Source organism: Centruroides sculpturatus, unplaced genomic scaffold (genome assembly GCF_000671375.1).
Source record: "Centruroides sculpturatus isolate CEXI.00-Female unplaced genomic scaffold, Cexi_2.0 scaffold1558, whole genome shotgun sequence".
NCBI classification, from domain to species: Eukaryota; Metazoa; Arthropoda; class Arachnida; order Scorpiones; family Buthidae; genus Centruroides; species Centruroides sculpturatus.
Window position 1 is genome coordinate 1 of NW_019385743.1, and position 23984 is coordinate 23984.

Below are 23984 nucleotides of genomic sequence, written 5' to 3' on the forward strand. Positions count from 1 at the left end.
TGCAGTCCCCCTGGTGGTAACATTTGTCTCTAGTTGATTCTAGCAATGAGCGAAGATAGGAAGTCGAAAGACCAGTTAATCTACCGACTCTGCTTAAAGTTAATTTAAATAAAAAAAATTATAGATGTTTAAATGTTGTATTTAATACATAATTTTGCTACGCGGAAAATATTCCAGTTACTTTCATAATATTAAATAAGAACGTTTACATTTACTGAATATACGTAGGTGTTACTGTAATTTCAATTACGAATTGAGAAAGACTATATATTGGGGGTCAGAATAAGAAATTTAGCTATTTTATTTAAGGAGCACAAATATGACATTAATAAAGGATACTGTAACACAGTTTTGTTCAGTATGGCACAAGCAGAGCGCACTGTAGTTAAATGGAATAAAAACGACTATTCTCAGGGCTATTCCCATCATTAACAATGCACGAAGAAAAAATTGAAATCTATAGAAGTAAATTAATTAAAGGATGGTTGTATTAATGCCAGGGATGCAGATGGATTGGCTTCTGCATGGAAGTTCTACACAAGAGAAAAATTAAAATATAAAAATTCTTAGTCCTCACCTGTCCGTATACTTGAATACATTTTTTGTGTATTTTATTTATTTTACTATATTATTTATATCGTCATTGTTTTAGTTTATTTAATATATTTTATTTTATTATTTATTCGTTAATTTATCTAATCTTTTCGTTTTAAATTTAAATATAAAATATTCGACGTTCCGTCGTTAAAATGTTAAATTTTTAAAAATACGTCCGAATTTTAGTTACACCTGAAGATGGTCTATTGTATTAGGTTGAAAACGTTAGTGTTTTGTTTAATAAACGTTTCTCAGCAACAGAAGGTGTATTGATAGTTCATTAAGTATATGTAGGTGATTCAAAAAGTAAGGTAACAAGAGCTCTCTTGTACAAATATTATTTCACAGGCAGATATAGTGATACAGATTATTATGGCACTGGTACATATTATTTTTCAACATAGTCACTATGGATGGAGTGTGTTTTGAATATCTTGGGAGGTGGAAACGATGGATGTTTCCATGACGTTGACGTGACACCCACGTTTCATCCCCTGTAAGGATACGCTGCAAAAACGGAAGTCTTTCCTCATGAAACCGTTGCAAGTGCATGAGAGACAATCCCATCCTGGAAATCTTGTGAATTTCTGTCAGTTGCCGTGGCACCAGCGTGAGCACGTCTTTCGTAGTTGAGTCGCTCGTGCACGATTTTGTGCACACTACCCACGGAGATGTTGAGTTCTTCAGCAGTATCGCGAATACGAATGCGACGATCGTCCTGAATCAGACCTCCAATACGGAACAGGTTGTCATCTGTGAAGGACGTGTTCGGCCTACCAGATCTTTGCTCAGTTTGCACATCTGTCCTGCTTTTATCGAACTCAGTGCAATAAACCCACACATGTTTTCGTAACATGACATTACCATTGTACACTTCAACAAGTTGACGATGAATTTCTACTGGTAAATTACCCTTCATACACAGAAACCGAATTACACTACGCACTTTCATGTTTGACCACGATTCCGTGAACGCATCCATCTTCAAAATGGCATTGCGAGAGTCTGACGCAACATTTGCGCCATATAACGCATGTGCGATAAAGCTGTGGTCTTCCGCTGCTGCTCTAAGGGAAAATTCGAACAAGAGGAGGAAAATGACACTCGTGAGAGCTCTCGTTACCGTACTTTTTGAATCAGTTTCGTATTTCAATTTATTAAATGCCAAATTGAAAACTTCGGTAATTTATCGAAAAGTGAATGACAATAAAGCAAATACTTTTAAAACATTAAAATAATAAAATACTAAAACGTAGAATTTAAATACAAACTTAAAACTTGAATACAGTACTTCATTAATTTTATAGTGGAGTTCCAATAATTTGAATTAAAATTTTAAAAAGCGTCGATATGTTCTATTTATTTTCAATTGACGAGTAAATTTTGTCGCTCTCAATGTCACGCTCTCTTAAATGGCATAAGTGGCAATTCGTTTACAAGAAGTTATGTTCTTGACACCATTTCAATATGCTGTCATAGCAATGATATGCAAGGTATCAAGTGGCTCCGGTTTTTGTAACGAAATCAGATCACAAATTTATCTTCGTTACCTCTCAGATTCAAAAATCTCATGATGGTTCTATAAGCGAATCAATAGTCTTCTTCTGTAAGATGTGCTTCGTAGACTCGTCCTATATCATTCACTCTGTTGGCAGGTTTGAGACCCACTGGACAGTCGAGAAAAGTCCTCTTCATATAATTCTGATGGTTACCGGATAACTGGTTTGATTTGAGTTCTTCTTGCCTTTACTTTTTGGCATTGCCATTTCGTAAAAAGTGAGATGAAGAAAGGCGATCGGTTCCAGTGGCGTAGCGTGAGTGTCAGCCGGGCGGGGCGGAGGAAAATTTCGCCCCCCTTATTTAGGTATCTCAATTTAAAAGACTAAAATTCAATTTCGTCACAGAATAAGTAATGAAAAATTCCTTGCTCATTTCAATCGGTCCGAACCGTAGGTGCGATTAGTGTTGCCACCTTTTCAAAATCGCTGACCTGGACAGCAAGTGAGTTTGTTCGAACAGAAGTTCCTGACGCACGCGCAATGTCATTTTGCAATGCGAAGAATAACGTGCAGTGCATGCCGGTTCTAAATCGTTTACAATTAGGGACTAGGGAGACTTGGGTAGGAATAACGTAAGTAACTAAAGTTAAGAAAAACTTCTACAGATGACCTAGCTCTATCGGATATTGGAGACGTGTACGAATACGAATCGTGCAAGCAAAAGAAAAAAAAAAAAAAGGTCGACAGGTTGCGCACGATATTCCCGGACAAAATTAATAGTTCCGGAGGGGTGGTAACACTAGGTGCGACAAAAATATGAAATGAAATGGTTCAAATTTTTACAAGATATTATTATTATTTATTGTGAAATTTTGCTGCCCCTTAAAAGTGCCGGCCGCCCCTGCCTCCACCACTACGCTACTCTACTGATCGGTTCTTCTAATTATAATTTCGAAAAATAAGATTTACCAAAATCCGTTTATTGTTAATTTTTAATAATTATTTTGTGTAATCTGTAAAAAGTAATTAATAATACATAAAGATATTTTGAAATATATTCTAATTAGTTTATTTAAGCCTATTCATATTTTTGAAATATTGATTAATGTATTATTTTTTATATTTTAAATAAATTTATGAGATAAATATACATTTCACAAAGTTATAAACTCATTTATGTTTAAAAGTAAATTTATTATTTTACCTTGAAGTGAATTCATTTATTCAACCACATTTTTTACGCGAAGAATGTAAAACTTATGACTTTAGATATATACAAATCTATAGAAATAAGTTTTATTATTTAATACAAAATCTTGGGGATTTAAAGAATAACTCAATACTTTATAAAATTGCTGCCGAGAAATCAATATCAACTTCAATATAACTTTCACTTTTAAATGATGGGTGTCTCATGTAGACATGCCATAGGAAACTAAACTTTGTAATTCAGTACTTAAGACACAGTAGGGTCCATAAATTTTAGAATAAAAATTATTTTTAAAAATCAAAAATACACGAGAAAAAACAACACTCTGTACAGTGGTGCCTCGTACTTCGAATTTAATTCATTCTAAGAGACTGTTCGAACTCTGAATCGTTAAAAATCCTATCAACTCTGTTACATATAACAAAAAGAAAGTATGGCGATCGGTAAAAAAATGACTACCCAAGACTTTTACATTTTTGGACGTGGGACCTTGAAACGTCGAGAAATGCAAAAATTTCGAGATTTTCTGTATTATAAATGTGGGTGTGGGAAGCACGATTTTGTTCATACTCTTTGAAGCTTAATAACTCCTGTTCTTTTTGTCGAATATTTCTGTAATTTTGCGGGAAGGTTTGTATATTAGGGAATTGATGCTATTAAATTGTTATTAACATTTATAATTTTCTTATAAAATCTATCCCTATCCTCAAAATTAAGTTTTTTGCCATTTTTTAATAGTTAAATTATAAACAGTTTTAAATAAAATGTTATAACAGATGGTGCCACAGGCAATTTTAAATGCTGCTGAGAAAGGTGAGCAACTAGTTGCTGTTTTCTTTTAGATAAGAAAATATTATGTTCGTATTTGAATTTACAATAAGAATATGTATATTAGAACATAAATTTGACTTTGAAGATACGAAAACTCATCTATTACTTCTTATAACAACTACAGCAATGAAATATGGTACACTATATACTTCATAAAATTGTTGCATAATAATAATTATGCAAAAATTTAATATTTCAAATCCAAAAATCTTTATATTGCATATTTTTACAAAAATATTTTTGTTTGGATATCAATTATTTTTTAGTTAATAATTGTATTATTACATCAAGACATAAGACGATGACATACTGCACAATTCGGTCGGCGGTCTCCGAGCGCGCCGTTTAGAAACATCTCTATAAAAAGTTAATTTGCATAAATTTGCGCTTTTCTTATTCTGGATAACATTTTGAATAAATTTAATTTGTTTCCATATAATTTTATTATTAAAAGCATAAAATTAAGCTAAAAAACTGAAGTAACTCTATGGGAAACCCCTGTAAACTTTGACACATCGACCCGAAAGTTTCGCCAGCTCCTCACCGATAACAAGAAAGGCTTAAGTTTAAAATTTGAGCATTCTGGACCCAGTAGTTTTTCTCTACGAGGTCTGCAGTGCCGGATAAAGAAAAGAAGAAAGTACAGCTTTTTCGGCGATTTTTGCACTTTTTAATTGCTTATATTTCGGAAACCGCTCTATAGAAAATTTTGAAGTTTTGCACATTACTTAATAAAACAATTATCTTTCGAACGAGATATTCAGAATTATTTGAAGTGTTTGGGGAGCGGAGAAAGTAATCCTCAAAAATTTGCAATTTTGATTCTTATATATAGTCTACAGGGCATTTTATTTAACTTGAGACTGAAATATCTCGAGAAATACGTACCGTAGAAAAAATGCTTGAAACAAGCTCTCAATAAATTGCAGGAGACAGATCAACTTCGCAAAATTTAGCTCCCTCGCTGCCCCTGGTGGTAGGACAGGGACAACTTTGTAAATTCAAATGACAACGCCCATTTTTCATAGCAGATTCGGATTCTACGTGAAAAATTATGTAGAGTTTATCTGAATCAATTTTTAAAATCGTGCAGATGCCACTGTAATCGGTGTAAATTAGCAAAGTCGTTTTATGAAAAAAAAAATTCCGCGTTTCCATTTAAATTTACAAAGTTGCCCCCACCCACTCCCAAAGGGCAGCGAAGGAGACTAAATTTTGCGGGATTGAACTACCCTTCCAAAATACTGAGAATTTGTTTCAAACATTTTTTTCTTAAGGTGCGTATTTCTCGAGACATTTCACGGTCTCAAGTTAAATGAAACACTCTGTATAGTCAGTCTGTGACATTTTTAGTTGGCGGGGAGTCACTGCTGTGACTCTCGAACTATCATGGAATTAATTACGCTTGCTCATATGAATGAAAACATTTTACGACTGTATATAGAAGTATTGAAAAAATTGAAGATTTAATAACTTCAGCAATGAATCTTAGCTACTATATATAATTAGTGTATAATCGTATATCACCATTATTTTCTCTCTACTATTCTATTAAAAACAAATACAATATTCACTATAAACAAGAGTAACAAGAACAAAATATTTTTATTCCAAGACTAGCTTTAAAAACAGTTTATATTAGTACGTGAAATAAAAGCCTTATTCGCAACCCATAGCACTAGGTGGTGTACCTTGTCCAGTAAGCCCATACTGAATTGCTTTCATGAGAGGATTCTTTACAGAACAACATGATGCGCTGAAATCATCCATACTGATATCCCAGATGATAATTCCTCCGTATCCATTATCTTTAGCATATTTAGCTTTCTGAGCAATAGCCTCAGCATCATCATATCCTACCCATTGGTTACCTTGATAAGCATATGGGCCTGCTTTGTCATCACGAGCTTTGGTCCATCCACGCGATTTTACTCTTTCACAGATCTATAAATAAATAAATAAATATTTTAAAAATTTAATGGTGCATTTGTATTTCAAACCTTATTCAAATAATACCTATTATATTTATCATTATTTACCTCATAAAAAGCCATAAATCCTCCTTCATTTGTAAATTCTCCGGCATTGCCATTTCCAGTAGCGGGTTGATTTAGGCCGTTAGCAGAAGGATTGGATAAAGTAAAACTTCTACCATAAAAGGGCACACCCAAAATTAATTTTTCTTTGGGAGCTCCTTTGCTTGCCCAGTGTTGCATAGCTGTCTCCTAATATTAATATATTAATTAATAAATAATAAATAATGGGTTTTTCTAATTTTAGTTTCATTTAATACAGTATATATAAATGTGATAATAAAGAACACTTACTACATTATACGCTGGATTAACATCTCCAGGTCGAGGATACATTTGTGCGTGGTGTCCTGTTTTTCCGTCATAACCTCCGTGGAAGTCGTACGTCATAATATTTATATGATCTAAATATCTGTGAAAAAATGAAAAAGAAAAATTCAAATCAAGAAAAGTTTCTAATAATTTTGCAAAACAAAATTATAATCATTAAAAACTACATATTTACTGTCCAAGAACTGGAATATCATAAGCTTGGTCTATTTTATCTTTCGCGGCAACTACTGCAGCTGTTAAGAGCAATGGAGGATTTTGCTTATTGAATGCTTCTCTTAATTCCTACAAAAAAGTGATTTATATTAATACGTAAATATAAATAATTTTAATAAAGTAAATTGCATTAGCAGATTTTGAAAATAAGAAAGAATGAAATGAAAATTTTATTGAGATATTTTTTCAAAAGAATAAAATTTTACATATTAAATTAAAGTTAATACAAGACTGGTTGTTTTATTTCGCAATGCTTTCATCATAAAACAGAAACAAATTTATAGTTTGGTATATGCTAATAGAGTACTAATCTATTAAATAACCATTCATAGAGAAAAATTAAAATTAAAAATAAATGTAATGAGTTATCATAATATTTCGATTTTCTTAAAATTGTCGGAAAATAAAAATGTAACTGGATTAGTGAGATAGATTTATCGTTAAATGTCCCGTTTTCTTATAAGTTTCCAATTTTTTAATTAGTTGTAAAATCTAAATATAATCTATAGAAGCATTTAGTTTTGTTTTTTATGTACTGTATTTAATATAAAATAAAATTATCTTATTACTTTTATCTATCGAAATTAATGAATAGTTTGAATTTATTCACACACTAATTGTACCCTAAAATTAAATTGTTCAAACTCTAAACGTTTGGTGTAGTTACATATTGTTATTTGTTTTATCATATTATCGTATCTTAATAATTATTATTATGGTGGAGTTGATAGAGTGTAACCTATACCCATATAATTATACTAGTGCCTTCTGCCGTATACATACATATATATACAAACAGCACGTAAACACAATAGGTTATTATGTAGTTACGCCTTGACTGTGGTCCGGCATAACTACACAATAACCTATTGTGTTTACGTGCTGTTCGTATATGTATTTGTATATTTAAGAATTTTCTCATTATATATCTTCTGTAGTTCAATTTATACGCTGTTGTGAAGTCCTAATGTTTCAACACCTGTTTAGTGTATGTGGTGTAATGCCTATGCCGGTAAGGATTATTGACACAATAAATACACTATCCATTCTGCACAGACGGTTTATTTTGTGGCGAGTCGAGTTCTGATTATTTAGGCTACTAGCTTTTTCATTGTATGTATTTTATATGTTGTAGATGTTTGGTACAGCTATGTCTATGATGTAAGTTACGTGATTTTGTTTTGTTTGTTAATGAATGTAGTGTCTGGTCAGTCGAGTTTGTGATTATAGCTAAATCATATTTTGTATGTGCTTTTATGACCGTCTGAGGTATGTATTTCAAATATGATTCTTGAATGTATAATAGTTTATGTTTGTGCGCAAGCAATTGTTGCACATTGAACAAATGTTGTGAATAAAAATCTTTTGCGTGTTTCCATTTTGTGTTTCTTGTTCTTCATGCGCCATTTTTTCACCTAGTAGTAAAAATTCGAACTAAGTATTCTTTTTGCATTTTTCTTTTCCCCATGGTCCATATAACATACATACCAAGTTTCATCGAAATACGCTCAAGAGAACGGGCTCTAGACAGGTCTGAGTAGCGCAACTTTAATTATAACCCCCCCTGTATATGGATTCCATGCATCCTAGGTATTTAAAAATGTCTAGACATCTTTGTGGACTTCATTACAGAACGTTTATAGATCTTTTAAGACAAAATCCTCAAAAATGAAGTTTTGTGATATTTAGAAATTTTACATACCTTAATCCAAGCAGAGAAATTGTTTACATCTTGTGGTGCACTTCCGCATGCACCTTGCCAGCAGTTTGGATATTCCCAATCTAAGTCTAACCCATCGAAACCATATTGTTTTAAAAATGGTATCACATGATCGATAAACTTTTTTCTTTTCGCGGGATCCGAAACCATGACGGAATATTTGTTTCCAGCACTATCTCCCCATCCACCGATAGCTAATGCTACCTTTACACTAGGATTCTTGCTCTTCAAATTTACTATTTTCTAAAAATAATAATAAAAAGAATAGCAAAATTTTAAATATGCAACAGTAATTATTTCTTAACTTAATATTCTTTAAAGTATCTTTTATAAAAAAATGATAATCATCAAATGGTTTAAATTAGAAAATTTCTTCTAACCTTATAGAAGTCATTATCAATATCTGCCCAAGTATCATGCGGTTTTATAGTGTGAGAAGTTGCATCTAATACTGCGAAAGCATAATTAATATGGGTACATAATGTTGGATCTACATTTTCCGGGAGATATTTGCCCTTGTCTTTTCTATACCAAGCCCAATTAATGAAGTAGCAAACCACTTTTTTATTTCCAAAATTTGCTAAATAACAACGATATAAAAATTATTTTCACTTGTTGCAATAAATTAATCATAAATCAAACTTGAAAACTAAAGAAATCTTACCAGCCATTGGAGCATCTCGAACGACTTTCACTGTATTTTCGCAGTCGACATTTTCAGGCCACTCACATCGTTTTGTCTTTTCGTTAAAAACTAATTTTCCTGCACAGTTATACTCTTCGGCGATTCCTTTGACGCACCAGTAATACTTGGAACAATCGTCTGGATCTCTAAAATAGCCATCTTCTCCGCAAATATATGCCGATGACAGGTAAGGCAAAAGAGTAAGAAGAAGCAGTTGAATCTCCATTATGTATCCCAAATAATTATGAAACGTTTGGCTTTATATAGCAAATTTCATTATCACAATGAACAGTATAATCGTGGGAAACTGGCTCTTGTTTAAATTTTTATGATAATTAACTTAAAAGATAGTGTTAAATGTAAGGTGTTATTCTCACGATAGCTTAGCTTTACAGATGTTGAAATGTGCAATTAAAACGAAAAAATAAGTAAAATTATTAAAACTTAAAAATATAAACAATTTGAAAATCAACTAAAGACTAACGAATAAGTATTTATTGTGATTTCGTCACAATGTCGGGTTGCAATTTTTAATCATATTTTTGATTTATTTAATTTAAAATATATGCTCTCCACCTTAAATTAGTGGCTTGACCTGTACATCATATTTTTTCTTTAGCAATAGAGTCGTGTCGGTCATCTAACTAAATGTCATATATCGGGATGTTCTTTTCACTTCCGAGCCTGTTTCGTTGTTTTGTAAAAGTGGCAGAAATTCATGTCCCAAACGAAATGTACTATGTGGCAAAAATTGATGCAATCAAAATGTGCTATGTAAGTATGATCACTTCAAAACGTGCTATTTGAATAAAACAAGTATAGATGACGGCCACAATAATCACCTTTGGTTCCTATTAATTAAATAATTGATAATAATTATTAAATTAGTAATTTAAGATAGTAAGTTAGTTGCGTTACTCGCTGCTTTTCGCGAGATGGATGCTGAAGAAGGTCACCTGACAATTGAAAATTTGCTAAAGCAAAAAACAGTAGGAAGCGTTTATCGAAATCCGGAAGGTAGGAAATCTGGAGAAAGGAAAAAAAAAACAATATTCAAAATCGTCAAAAGAGCATGCACTGCAATATTGCAGTGCATGCTCTTTTGACGATTTTGGATATTGTTTTTTACACGTAACACTCATATGGTAGAAGGAACCATACGTAACCCTTCTCTTTTATCGTTTCATATATGACTTTTTTCCCTAACGTTTTTTAAAATATAAATTATTATGGAAATGTACTGAAATTGAAACTATTAGTTTAATGCTGTTATTTCATAATTAGAAGTGAGTGTGGATTTATTCTTTTCCATTTGAGCAATAAAAATAAAGAAAAATATTAAAATGTGAAAAAATAATTCATTTTTTTAAGCACAATATGAAATTACTTCAATCAAAACGTGCTAAGTGTAAATTACATTTGAATGAAAACGTGCTATGTATATGTATTGTATCTCGATCGATATGGGCTATGTAATGCATAAAATTCAAAATATCAAATAAAGATTTCTGAAATTTAGCATAACAAATTAGGATACAAGCACAGATAAAATGGTATCTGGTAACTTTATTTTAAAAAATTACACGACCTGTAAGACATGGATAAAAATTGAGGATTTTTTCAAAAATTACACAACGGTCACATAGCACATTTTGAATGTCACTTCCAAATTTCTTGCTTTAATAAAAAGCTAATAGATAAAATTTGAAAATAAGCTTCGTGTTTTATTCATTACTATTATATTTAAATATCATTTATTATTGAAAACAGTCTTTTTTATTTCGTTTATAAAAACTTGAAAATCGATACTGAGTTTCAACGGTTTCCACACTCAATTGCCTGTAACAAATTTCACATAGGCCTAATAGCGTTGATTTAAAATGTTATATCCTCGTCTTTCAGTATTTGAAAATCTAATATCCTGTGTTTATTTTAATTAGGGCGGCACCTTGTTTGATTCCTTTTCTATATACTTTAACACTTAATATTTTCTAATTTTTTTTTTTAATTTATACACTAGTTTAATTTCTTACAATAACTGAACACTTTAATATAAAGTTATGCAAGATAAAGTATACAGCTAGTAGAAAGCAATCGGACTGAATATGGAGAATCGGCGGCTGTTAAGTGCCCTGTTCTATATATATACGGATATACAGTATACTTGTGGGTTAATAAATATTAATATCAAAATTATATATTGTTTTAGTGATCTAAACATTTATTTTCAAAGTGTACTTTATATATAAAAGTACTATCAATGCACATTTATTCTGTGGTTATTTTGGTTTAATCATTTTCAAGAACGAGAAGATGCTTTAGCAAATTCTGTATAAAAAAGCACACCAGGTAGTGTACGTTATGAAAGTACTATTGATATTATATGCAAAGCAATTAATTTTTGTCATTAATCATTAATTCCTTAATTTTCTAACAAAATACTTTTTGAAATATTTGCTGCCAAATTATAATTCCGTTAGGTTTCTACAAAATTCTTACAATAAACAAATTAGTAAATCATATTTATAATTCGGATATATAGACTATATAAATCTAAGGTGACAATAGTTTACATTCTGTTTTGACATTTTTGTATTAAAAATGTAATTTTTTTAATCAAACACAGAAGTTTTAACAAATATAATTACAAACTTTTATTTTTGATATTCAAAATTAATTTATGCAAAAATATATATAAAACTAATGATATTATAAGTTTATATTTTCAAGCATATAAACCCTAGTAGAAATCACAACAACGTGCAAAGCTGTAGATATGAATAAAACATGATTAAAATTGATTCTAAGATAGGCAATATTTATACGAAATCAAAATTTAATTCGAATTTTTATGTTCGCGATTTATCAGACCGCGACATCAATCTTATAAAGAGACGACCAGATGTTTGGGTCTCCGATTCGAATGAAATTCTGTGATCATGTAGCCCTAAACACAAATGGTTCCTTGTCTAAATAATAGGATCCACTTCTCAAGTGTTTCCGAAAAACGGGCCTCTGAAAATTGACTGTTTAGCTTATAAGTCTGGAAGTCTTATGGATAAGATGCTATACCAGTAGCGGAGTGGATAAGATGCTATACCAGTGTTTTTCAAATTTTTTTATCTCCTGGAACACTTGAATCTTTACATTTTTACGGCACAAAAATCATATGATTTAAAGTTGTATTTGTAAACATTCTATCGCCATATTACTTGCCACTTAACCAAATTCTTTTTGTCTATATTTTTGTAAATTAAATAAAACAGCATTGTTGTTCTTAAAATAGCAGCAGGTTACAATCGTAGTTATTTAAATTAATAATTTTAATTTACATAATGAAAGCAATTAACATTAAAGGCAATTATCATGCCAATTTTAAATGTAGATTAAGACTTAAAAACCTGCCCAATGTCCTGCTATTTTAGAAATAGCATGACATTGGAGTTAAAATAATTTGAACTAAAAATGGACAATTAATGTTATTATTTTCGCCATACGCTATATTCATGAAGAAGCAATACTTTATTTATTCTATTTCGAATTCATCAATACAAAAAGTTATAAATTTGAGTTTAGTACTGACGTGTTCTGTCAGATATTATTTTATATCAAGTGTTTTTAGAACAATGAGAAACAGAACATATTCTAACGTGCAACTGGACACAAAATATGTAATGGTAATTTTGAATTGTGCAGTGAGAATTCCATATTTGTACAGTAATTAATAGTCCGATTCTGGGTTTTATAAGTATTTCTTTCTTCTGGTTACGTTCAAGTTAAAATATTTACTTAAATTATACAGAATACGACAAAATCGGTATGTTAAAGAAGAACCTTTCAAAACGAAAAAATATTCGGTACTGCGAGATTCTGATTTATATAGTTTTTACTGTATATTTTATTCGAAAAATAAAATCTTTAAAGATTGCTTTTTATTAATAAAGGGACATTCTATGTATTTCTTTCGTTCAAACAAAAATGGCGAAAAGGCGAAAAGGATAAGCTGTATCTTCCGGTTCCATACAAGTTCTCAAAGCCCCAGAATTTAGAATTAGGATAATTTAATTGAAATGAATGGCATCAAGTTGGTTTAGATAAAAAAATATTAATTGTTAATTCATCAATTAAAATTTTTTTAGGTTTTCTTACATCATTCCGATACTTAAAAAATACAAAAGATTAATAAGTCAAAAACTACATTAAAATAAAAAATTTTAAAATGTTTTATCATATTTATTGTGATATAACATGCAACTATTCACTTATATTTTATAATAGAGTGTTCCATCATTGTCGTCAATAATTAAGCAAACTTTTAAAATTTAAAATCATATAAAACTCTAACATATAATTATAATAACAAAAACAATAAGATAAAATACAAATTTTTAAATTTATTTTGAGAAATAAAATTATACCATAATTGAATATTAATAAAGGCGTATGAATACTATTAATGTTTAAGTAATTACAGAGTGCACAATAAAATAAAATAAAAAATTTGAAAAACATAATTTTTAATTTAAAGTTGTCCTATCATAACATGATTATTTATTATCTGCCTTCGATAATAACACAGTTATTATGCATGCACGTCAACCTTCATAAGCATATGACGTCAAGTGACGAAACTGGGCGGTTGCATACAAATCTTGGTAACGTTGCAAGGATAACAATTCGCATATTTAGCAATAGTATTCACTGGAAAAATAATACTATAGCTTACAGATTTACACAATCTACAAAATTGCAACTAATATTTTCTGATACCATCGTCTCAAATTCACAAGCCGTTAATATTTTTACGCAACCAGCAGGGCCATCTTAACAGCATTACGGTCCCTGGGCAACCATGTCTACACAACCAGCAGGCGATGGGAAAAATAGTGTTAAATTCTGATCTGTGCATAAATTAGCGTGGGGCTCTTGTACAACTGCCCTGCATGCCCATGCGTTAAATTAAGACTGCACTGGCAACCATCCACGATCAGAAAACTTCATAATTATTGAAAATTTTACTGATATGTTCGACAATTAATGCCTTCGTAAATAAATTGATGTTACTGTTTTGCTTCATTGTAGTTAAGATTATTATATATAAATAAAAATATATTTTATTATAAAAATAATTGTATGACTAGTTAAAAAAAAAATTTAAAAAAAGAGCAAATTCGTTAAATAATAAAAATCACACTTTAGCAGTTAATTTTTTCATTTAGACAATCTTGGCCGTGACAATGACGATTACAAATTAATTTTTAATGGATTCTGTCTGTTCACGCAGTGTCACTCCAATTTCAGCCTGTCTATTCCTTTCTACTGTATAAGTACAATTTTAATTTGTTATTTTCAATTAATAATAAAATTATGAGAATGCCTATAAAATTACGTATTTGTTTATTTCGATACTAAGTATAGTATTTAATTGTTTAAAAGTATTAATAATAAAATTTATGGCATTATTTGGAATGTCTTTAATCTGTATTGATGCATGACGTTAATATTTTCAGTAGAAGCGAATAACAAGAAATAAAACCACAAACAACATTTGTTACGATCAGGTTTAAAATTACGGTAAATCGAAAAGATGACCTTGGCTAATGTTTTTTTTTTCTTGAAGATTGGGAAGGGGGAAAAAATTACTTTTATGTAAGTGGAATTGGAAAGGTAAACTGGTCTATTTTATCTAAAATAAACAACTATTTCGTAATACTTTTATTACGAAAGAGATGTAATATATTTCCATATTATACAGTAATGTTATTCTCACTATTTTCGTATAAAAGTATTTAAGGAATCATATTTTTTTATACATACAAAACGTAAAAAAAGTTAAAATTTAAGATAAAATAATGTTTATATAACTACTACATTTTCAAAAATACCATACAAAAATGCATTTTAAAATGATTATAAAAAAAATTAAGATCCAAATGTCGCTAGTAAGTCTATAAAAAAAAGAGACAAAGAATTATTATTATATATTATTCTGTTATATTGCTTCACTAAAAATCAAAGTTATAAATTTTAATTTGTTGACGATATTCAGGAAGAAGTAGGAAGAGAATAATTATATAATGATGGTATCGAATTGTTTATTAATGTAAAATATTCAAAAACTATTCTACATATTTAAGTAAATATGCATTTTGTAAAATTGTAAACATCCTATATTTAGGGCGATTCTACTTAATTCAAGTAGGAATCTGTTCCGTACAAATTCAAAAATATAAGCACGCCCTTTATGATAGATCTTGTTATGAGGAAAAGGTGCTAAATGCTTACTTTTTAACTTCCGGAATAAAGAAAAGATATATATTTACATTTCTAATATGAAAAATGCCAATTTTAATTTTTGAAATTTCACTGGTATACCTTATCCGTAAAAGAGAAAAAAGTTAAAAAGAAAAATATTCAATGTCTTTGGACATACCCCGTGGAACGAAAGATATATGAATATTACATGAAAATATATACAAATTCGAAAGGGAAATATATATATATATATATACTTCTTATCTACAAAATTATTTTGCTTTAAACATTCTTTATTTTTTCAGAAATGAAATAGTATGCTTTATCCTTTCTCCATTGTTTGTCTTATTGAGAAAAGTTCATATTTTTATAACATTTCTATACGTTTTCAATTTTATTCTATTCAGAAATAGATTGACTTCGTCGAGTATTATGTTTGCAGTGACACCGTGACTACTCTGACAATTAGTTTTAATTAAACAGATCGTCAATGAACAAGCAGGAAACGTTTCTCTACATTTATCCAAGGTTTGTAACCGCATGTGCCATTTCGTATTGTTTAAAAACATTTTAGTATAAGGAAAATAAATACTCTTATTTTGATATGATTCGAATGTAAATAGTATTCAACATGTTCATCAATATTGCAGTGTAAGGACCAAATATTAATATGTATAAATGTTACAAACAAAATGGATTTTGTATATTCCGGTCATGCGACTTATGTTTCTGTACTAAATATAAATCGTGACTGAAAAAAACAATAAAAAGCTGATGTTTCAAACAAAATCGACAGCTTCGTGACTTGATTGCTGATATAATACGAAAATCTGCATGATACCAACACTGGTATTTCCATCGTAAAATGTCAAGATTAGGTGTGCCGGGTTCAAGCATAAATTTGTGTCAAACAGTCTGAGATGGTAAATTATCGTCTTTAATATTGAAAAATTCTTAAAAATAGATAATTCTAATCAATATGATAAAATAACATCTGCATATCATAGAAAACTTAAATTATCTGTCTGTTGTTTCACTTATTTTTTCTATTTATAAATTATTTTCTCAACTTCTAACTAAAATGTAACTTTAAAATTATTTTAGTAAAAAGTATGAAATGATTTAATGTAAAAAATAATTTTATCCTTTTGATGTCAAGAGTAAATATCATTTGTAATAATGAATTTGTTAATAATTCAGATAAAACATATAAATAATTAAATTCTCATTAATATGTATTTTTAATGACATTTTAATGAGTTAAATAACTTGAATACTAAATAGACCTATAATTTAAGGCAAATACAAATTACATGATTATATCACACGCATTTAAAATTCTAATAGTAAAAGTGGGATATTTTAAATTAAATTCCCAATTTTTTAAAATTTCTAANATTCAACATGTTCATCAATATTGCAGTGTAAGGACCAAATATTAATATGTATAAATGTTACAAACAAAATGGATTTTGTATATTCCGGTCATGCGACTTATGTTTCTGTACTAAATATAAATCGTGACTGAAAAAAACAATAAAAAGCTGATGTTTCAAACAAAATCGACAGCTTCGTGACTTGATTGCTGATATAATACGAAAATCTGCATGATACCAACACTGGTATTTCCATCGTAAAATGTCAAGATTAGATGTGCCGGGTTCAAGCATAAATTTGTGTCAAACAGTCTGAGATGGTAAATTATCGTCTTTAATATTGAAAAATTCATAAAAATAGATAATTCTAATCAATATGATAAAATAACATCTGCATATCATAGAAAACTTAAATTATCTGTCTGTTGTTTCACTTATTTTTTCTATTTATAAATTATTTTCTCAACTTCTAACTAAAATGTAACTTTAAAATTATTTTTACTAAAAAGTATGAAATGATTTAATGTAAAAAAATAATTTTATCCTTTTAATGTCAAGAGTAAATATCATTTGTAATAATGAATTTGTTAATAATTCAGATAAAACATATAAATAATTAAATTCTCATTAATATGTATTTTTAATGACATTTTAATGAGTTAAATAACTTGAATACTAAATAGACCTATAATTTAAGGCAAATACAAATTACATGATTATATCACACGCATTTAAAATTCTAATAGTAAAAGTGGGATATTTTAAATTAAATTCCCAATTTTTTAAAATTTCTAATTAGGTTATTTGAATCTTAAAAAAATCATTTTAGTTTTTAATTGTTGATTTAACTATTTTTAAAATAAACATTCGAACGAAACGAAACGAGCCATGAGAAATATTCCATACTTACAAGTAACCTTTGACTTATATAATCCAAGATTATTTAAAAATATGTATAGAATTTCCTCATATTAAATTAAAATTATCTTAATTAACAATTTCATTGTTATAAGAATATTTTATTAATTTTTATAAGATAGAGTTGTTGATATTAATGGGTTATTATTATAATTACTCATTTAGATAGAATACCGAATTATATGTAAATCAGTGCTTACATTTAAATTACTAATGCTAACGAGCGAAAGACATTCATTTTAGAATTAATTAATCAACTTGTCACTCGAGGAAATTGTGAAAAGTTCAATGTCAACTTCATGCCAACCTTACAATAACTTATTATTAATAATATATTTTTTATATTTTCATGTGTCAAGATACAATCCTTATATTATAATATTTAAGAAACTGATCGACATTTTATATTCTATGACTATGTATTATAACTTGAATGTAAATAATAAGTACACCTATTCAAAGGAATAAATATAAGATCTCATTTTTCTCGGAAAGATGTAAGTATAAAGAAATAAAAAAAATCAATAAAACAAACAAAAATAGATTTCTTTTTTGTCACTTATCAAATGTAACTTTAATTTACATCCCTCTCAAATAATGACATAAAAGACTAAATTTTCAGAGCATTCCTGTGTTCGGAGCTAGTGTCAAATGGTCTTTATTGACCTTCTTTTATCTAGATTCTGTTTGTCCTCTTATACCTGGACCCGAATGTTAATTTATAATACAAATATAAGTGACGAATATCTATTTGGTTATTACAGAAATATTTCACTTGAAATATTACACAACAGGAATTATATAAAGCACCAAAATCAAATTTTGGTGCTTTATATAATTCCTGTTGTGTAATATTATTATTACATAATAATTTTTATTAATTTAAATAATTCCTGTATTATTTTCAGTTTTTTAATAATTCTAGAACAAAATCAAATTTTTGTTCTTTTCTCGCTTCAGAGCCATTACAGAAAAAACTTTCATCAAGTTTCATTTCAAAATTTAAATTATAAACGATTACTAAAGTAATAGGCAAAATACTTGATAATAAAAATAAAAGTTAAAAGAAATATTATCTTTATGCACGTAATATTTTAATTCAATGTTTAAAAAACGTATGATATTTATTATTTTCAGTTTTTTAATAATTCTATAATTTATATTAAAAAAATAAAGATGATCGGATGACTACATTATTCATAGGAAAATATCCGTGTTTCGCTCTGATTGAATCGAATTAGAACCTGTTCTAGATATTATACAACGCCGGATTTATATATAAGCTAAATAAATTGCACCTTAGAGCTTTACGTTTTTAAACTTGTTACTATTTGGGAGAGACTGAAAAAGATTTATGCATTGTAACTTGGGATCAGAAGTGTAAATCCGGCTCTGTCTACATTCTTATTTTTTACACCCATAGTAGAAAAATATACCTTTTTATAAAATATTTCTTTCTGTAACCATTAAAAGGACCTTTATACATGCTCATCATGTATTTTCTAGTACTACAATAAAGGCAGCCGGGTAGTGAGGGATGAGGCCGACATATCCTAACCAATTCAACTCATGAAAATTTCAGAGTTGACTCTAACTCGAAACCATCGGCTGATGCCTTTATCACTTTTATTGTTTAGAGTTCGAAAAATAAACATAATCTCTAATCGAGTCGCCTTTTAACTTTAAGTTAATAAATTATTTATTGATTTCTATTGAAGATCAAGTCTACTAATAATATAAAATTGAAGCTGATCATGCAAAATAATTTACCTCTAGAAAAAGTCAAATGACATACAGTATTAATAACATTTATTAAATTTGACAATTATTTCGCCATATATTCATGTTAAGACCCTATTTGAGTATTTAAAACTTAAATAATTTATTAAAATAAGATAGCAATGTAAAATAATTTCTAAAATCTTGAAAACATTTTTAAAATTTTAAGAAAAGGNAAATAAAGATGATCGGATGACTACATTATTCATAGGAAAATATCCGTGTTTCGCTCTGATTGAATCGAATTAGAACCTGTTCTAGATATTATACAACGCCGGATTTATATATAAGCTAAATAAATTGCACCTTAGAGCTTTACGTTTTTAAACTTGTTACTATTTGGGAGAGACTGAAAAAGATTTATGCATTGTAACTTGGGATCAGAAGTGTAAATCCGGCTCTGTCTACATTCTTATTTTTTACACCCATAGTAGAAAAATATACCTTTTTATAAAATATTTCTTTCTGTAACCATTAAAAGGACCTTTATACATGCTCATCATGTATTTTCTAGTACTACAATAAAGGCAGCCGGGTAGTGAGGGATGAGGCCGACATATCCTAACCAATTCAACTCATGAAAATTTCAGAGTTGACTCTAACTCGAAACCATCGGCTGATGCCTTTATCACTTTTATTGTTTAGAGTTCGAAAAATAAACATAATCTCTAATCGAGTCGCCTTTTAACTTTAAGTTAATAAATTATTTATTGATTTCTATTGAAGATCAAGTCTACTAATAATATAAAATTGAAGCTGATCATGCAAAATAATTTACCTCTAGAAAAAGTCAAATGACATACAGTATTAATAACATTTATTAAATTTGACAATTATTTCGCCATATATTCATGTTAAGACCCTATTTGAGTATTTAAAACTTAAATAATTTATTAAAATAAGATAGCAATGTAAAATAATTTCTAAAATCTTGAAAACATTTTTAAAATTTTAAGAAAAGGCGTTTCCTAAAATAATACAAAGAATTTTTGTATTATTTTAGAATGTATTTCTAAAATTACGCCATCACACAATAAACTATGACAATAAGTGTAATACTTTCTTTTGCAACAACCTGCAATAAAAGCTGCTTAGAAATTAATGGAATTTTTGTAAGAAATGGTCATTATCATCACTTTTAAATGTTATTTATTCTTATACTATAAATGATTTGAAAAATTACTCATTTATTTACTCTACTTTTCATTTTTTATCTACAGTCGACCCCCAATAACACTGTTGATTATTCCGTTTTATATGAATTCCATGTTGTACGAGTCACTTAGATTTTACAAATACGTATGCCGGGCTGTGAACTGCTCACGTATCTAAGTAAAATCTTGTGACTCGTACAACATGGAATTCATATAAAAGGGAATAATCAACAGTGTTATAGGGAAATCGACTGTATTTTCTTTTCTTAGAGTTGGCTAAGAATCCATTAAACGAATTATATTTCAGTCCAAAACGTTTGAAAAATTGTCATCAAATGGTGAGGGAAATTGGCCGACGTAGCCAGGACAGACAACCATTAAAAATTCCTACGGTAGTTTGCTAAGATTAGATCCCGGGTCCATCAGAGCTAGACACTTTAACCGCGTCGGCCGTTCCACCGTCCCTAATAAATTTATTTTTATAAGTTGCTTCATAAAATATATAGAAAGCCATAAATTGATATAAAGTTTACATATGCCTAATGGTTCTGTATTGAATCAATGAGTTAGCCTATATAAACAGTAAATACTGGATGATCGATGATTTTCATGGACGGTTTAATCTCTCTCTCTCTGTGTAAATAGTTATCTATTATTCTAAATAATAATACAAGTAGAGTGTGTTTTAGATTCGTACATTAAAACATGATGGAAAATTCTTTCCTTTTGTTAGTTTTTGATATGGTAGGCCCCGTAACCCAGTGTGGATCCAAAAGAACTCAAAGGGAGACTTTTACTCAAAAATTAAAAACATTTGAATAATTAATAAGGATTTTTTATTAACATATGCAAGATGATTGTATTGCATCTAAAGAGTATATTAATCGTTATATTTTTGAAAACAATATTTTGAAGTTCGAACAAATAAATTTGAATTTTTTTTTCCGCCAATGATTTGGCTATGATGACTGGAAAGGGTTCTCTCCTGCTTTAGCCAAAGTAAAATATTCATTGTCGAATATTAAGGAAAAATATTATAAACATCGACAATGAAGAATTATAAATAGGTTATAAACAGTAAACTGAGATAGTTTATTTAGTTTCTTTAAATAATGTACAGTATAGCCATTTACAGCTCGGAAAAATCCATTTACATATTTAGTTAAGAAATTGATTTCTGCAAATGTACGATTGCAATAAATTGGCAATAAATTAATTTTTTGCAGTACAAACTAATGGTATCCTTACTCGAGAAAACGAGAATACTGTATTAACTTTCATTAAAATTTAATTCATAGATTAAAGATTTAGAAAAGGATTGATGTTTGAATTTGAATAAATTAATTAGAAAATTATATTAAATTAATTGAGAATAAAAGTTTTTGTTTCACTAAATTCAAAAAATCGAATTTAAGAGTTTATATTTTCTAAAATTCAAACATTTCAAGAAAACTATTTGATAAATGAAAATAAAAATTAAAAAAAAAAAATAGAAAAAGAACGTAATATAAAAAAACACGTTTTTTTATATATTATAGAAACGTATAAAAAAGAATACGCAATCTTGTTCAATGTGTTGAGTATATTTTTGGACAGTGTTATAAGCCAAATAAGTATATTTCTGATTGCTTTTTTTAGTTTAGGTGATTATATTATATTTTTAAAAATAATATAAAGATATATAAATTACTGTATTAAAAACTTATAAGTAAATTAACTGAAAACAAGTATAAAATGTGGACAAGGAAAAAAGACGTCTTAATATTAATATGGAGTTGGTAAAGTAATAGACAAATAAAAGCCATATTCAAATTATATAGGATTTATTGGATATATATCAAATACTAGTGTTTTTATTTATTATATAAATTAATATCTTTTTATTATCCCTTAATAGCATTTCTCTGATGCTCTAAAGACATTGTTTTAAAGAATAAATATATGGAATATTTATTATAAAATAAATGCTATTATTTTAAAAATTATTTTATGAAAAATACAAAATTTTACTTACGTCAATTTACTTTTCAGCTTTTACATTTCACATTATTAGGAAAGTCACAAACTTTTAATTTTTCATTAAACACAGTGCCTGGTCCACAAGTTAGCTGTGCAGCTTTACCATTGTCACAATTATAAAACTTCTGACAATCATCAGGATCTTGAAAATATCCATCCTTTTTACAGTCAAAAGCTTTAAAATGAGAAAAAAAAATTGAGATAAAACAATTTTAACAGTTAAATTACAATATACTTACCAGAAGAAACAATAATATGCAACGCTAAAATCAGTGCAGTGTATATCATTCTTTTTATTGTAAGACGGGATGCTTTAACGGTAAAATTTTCTTGCTATTTATGACATTTTTCTGAAGAGAATCAGAATAAAAGGCATACGTTGCACCTGTTAAAGTGATATTTATTAATCACAATTCAAGTTTATTTTCAATAAATACCATTAATACTTCTATAACTCTATTAATCTTCTTTTATTATTATTCATTCTTAACTTTTATATGTAAAAATTGTATTTAAATAGATATTTATTTAATGTAATTAAAAAATTATTGTATATGGCAATTGGCAAGATATTTTTATTTGATAATTAAAATTCGTATAAATAAAGTAATAAAAATACTTCTATAATAATTTATATTTAATTATTAATTATAGATAAAAAAGAAACTTTTATAGAAAAAATAGGATGTGATTTAGGAAAAATATGGAGAGAATTTCTTTGATTAAGTTGTAATACTAAGAAAATTTTAATTTTCAAATTTGTATTTTAGCTTCTAAAATTAAAATTTTAAAATAATGTAAATACTGTATATTATTAAAAATATTTTTTTAGTTTTATATATATTTAAAACTTTTAAAACTAGTTAGGAGCAGAAATTAACTAAATTATCTAATATCCAGGGCATGAGAACTGAGGAAAATGAGATGGGTCCTGAACACTACCTCTCAGAAAACCACAAAAATATATGAATAAAATTGATAAAACAAATAAAAACAGTTTTTTTACTATTTTTCAAAAAATAAAAAAATAAATTTATATTTCTTTCTTTTGATACTTTTTAAATATAAAAATAATAAATTAATATTCAATTAACATCATGCAATATTTATGTAATGTTATTCATCGTATGACACAAAAAAATCTGTCCAAAAACACAAATGACGTCACCAAGAGTCCCAACAATAATTAGATATTTATTCAATCGGCCAGTTTTTTGAATTTGTTATAAAAAATTTTAAAAATAAATAAATTGAATACTTTAAGAATAAACTATTATTGTATTAGATTTAAAAAATTAACTAAAAATATATTTTTTGTTTTATTTTGGAAATGTTTCTCTGATGAAGTCACTTTGAATTGTA

The 23984-nt window shown here is 28.3% G+C and overlaps 2 protein-coding genes and 1 long non-coding RNA gene across 3 annotated transcripts; 1 reads left to right on the forward strand and 2 right to left on the reverse strand.

The window, feature by feature from the left end:
- Positions 1–1074: 1074 nt before the first annotated feature.
- On the reverse strand, positions 1075–1881 carry LOC111641698 (putative uncharacterized protein FLJ37770). Its single transcript, XM_023387902.1, has one exon. The coding sequence runs from the start codon at positions 1577–1579 to the stop codon at positions 1127–1129; it is 453 nt and encodes a 150-aa protein (XP_023243670.1). The 5' UTR covers positions 1580–1881; the 3' UTR covers positions 1075–1126.
- Positions 1882–5723: 3842 nt separating this feature from the next.
- On the reverse strand, positions 5724–22947 carry LOC111641692 (probable chitinase 10). The gene is made up of 10 exons (XM_023387896.1): positions 22862–22947; positions 22642–22797; positions 10251–10323; positions 9101–9378; positions 8817–9016; positions 8419–8679; positions 6676–6785; positions 6465–6582; positions 6177–6362; positions 5724–6081 (listed from the first exon to the last, which is right to left on the reverse strand). The coding sequence occupies exons 1-10, from the start codon at positions 22908–22910 to the stop codon at positions 5797–5799; spliced, it is 1716 nt and encodes a 571-aa protein (XP_023243664.1). The 5' UTR covers positions 22911–22947; the 3' UTR covers positions 5724–5796.
- Positions 14747–16285, forward strand: LOC111641691. Its single transcript, XR_002759450.1, has 3 exons — positions 14747–14788; positions 15784–15904; positions 16027–16285. It is a non-coding gene; the product is annotated as an uncharacterized LOC111641691 (long non-coding RNA).
- Positions 22948–23984: the final 1037 nt, after the last annotated feature.

Coding starts and splice junctions, on each gene's coding strand:
- LOC111641692 (XM_023387896.1), bottom strand. CDS start 22,910: ATGATATACACTGCACTGATTTTAGCGTTGCATATTATTGTTTCTTCT. Junction 9,017..9,100: donor TCGAGATGCTCCAATGGCTG/GTAAGATTTCTT, acceptor GTTGTTATTTAG/CAAATTTTGGAAATAAAAAA. Junction 6,363..6,464: donor TTAATCCAGCGTATAATGTA/GTAAGTGTTCTT, acceptor TATTAATATTAG/GAGACAGCTATGCAACACTG.
- LOC111641698 (XM_023387902.1), bottom strand. CDS start 1,579: ATGGATGCGTTCACGGAATCGTGGTCAAACATGAAAGTGCGTAGTGTA.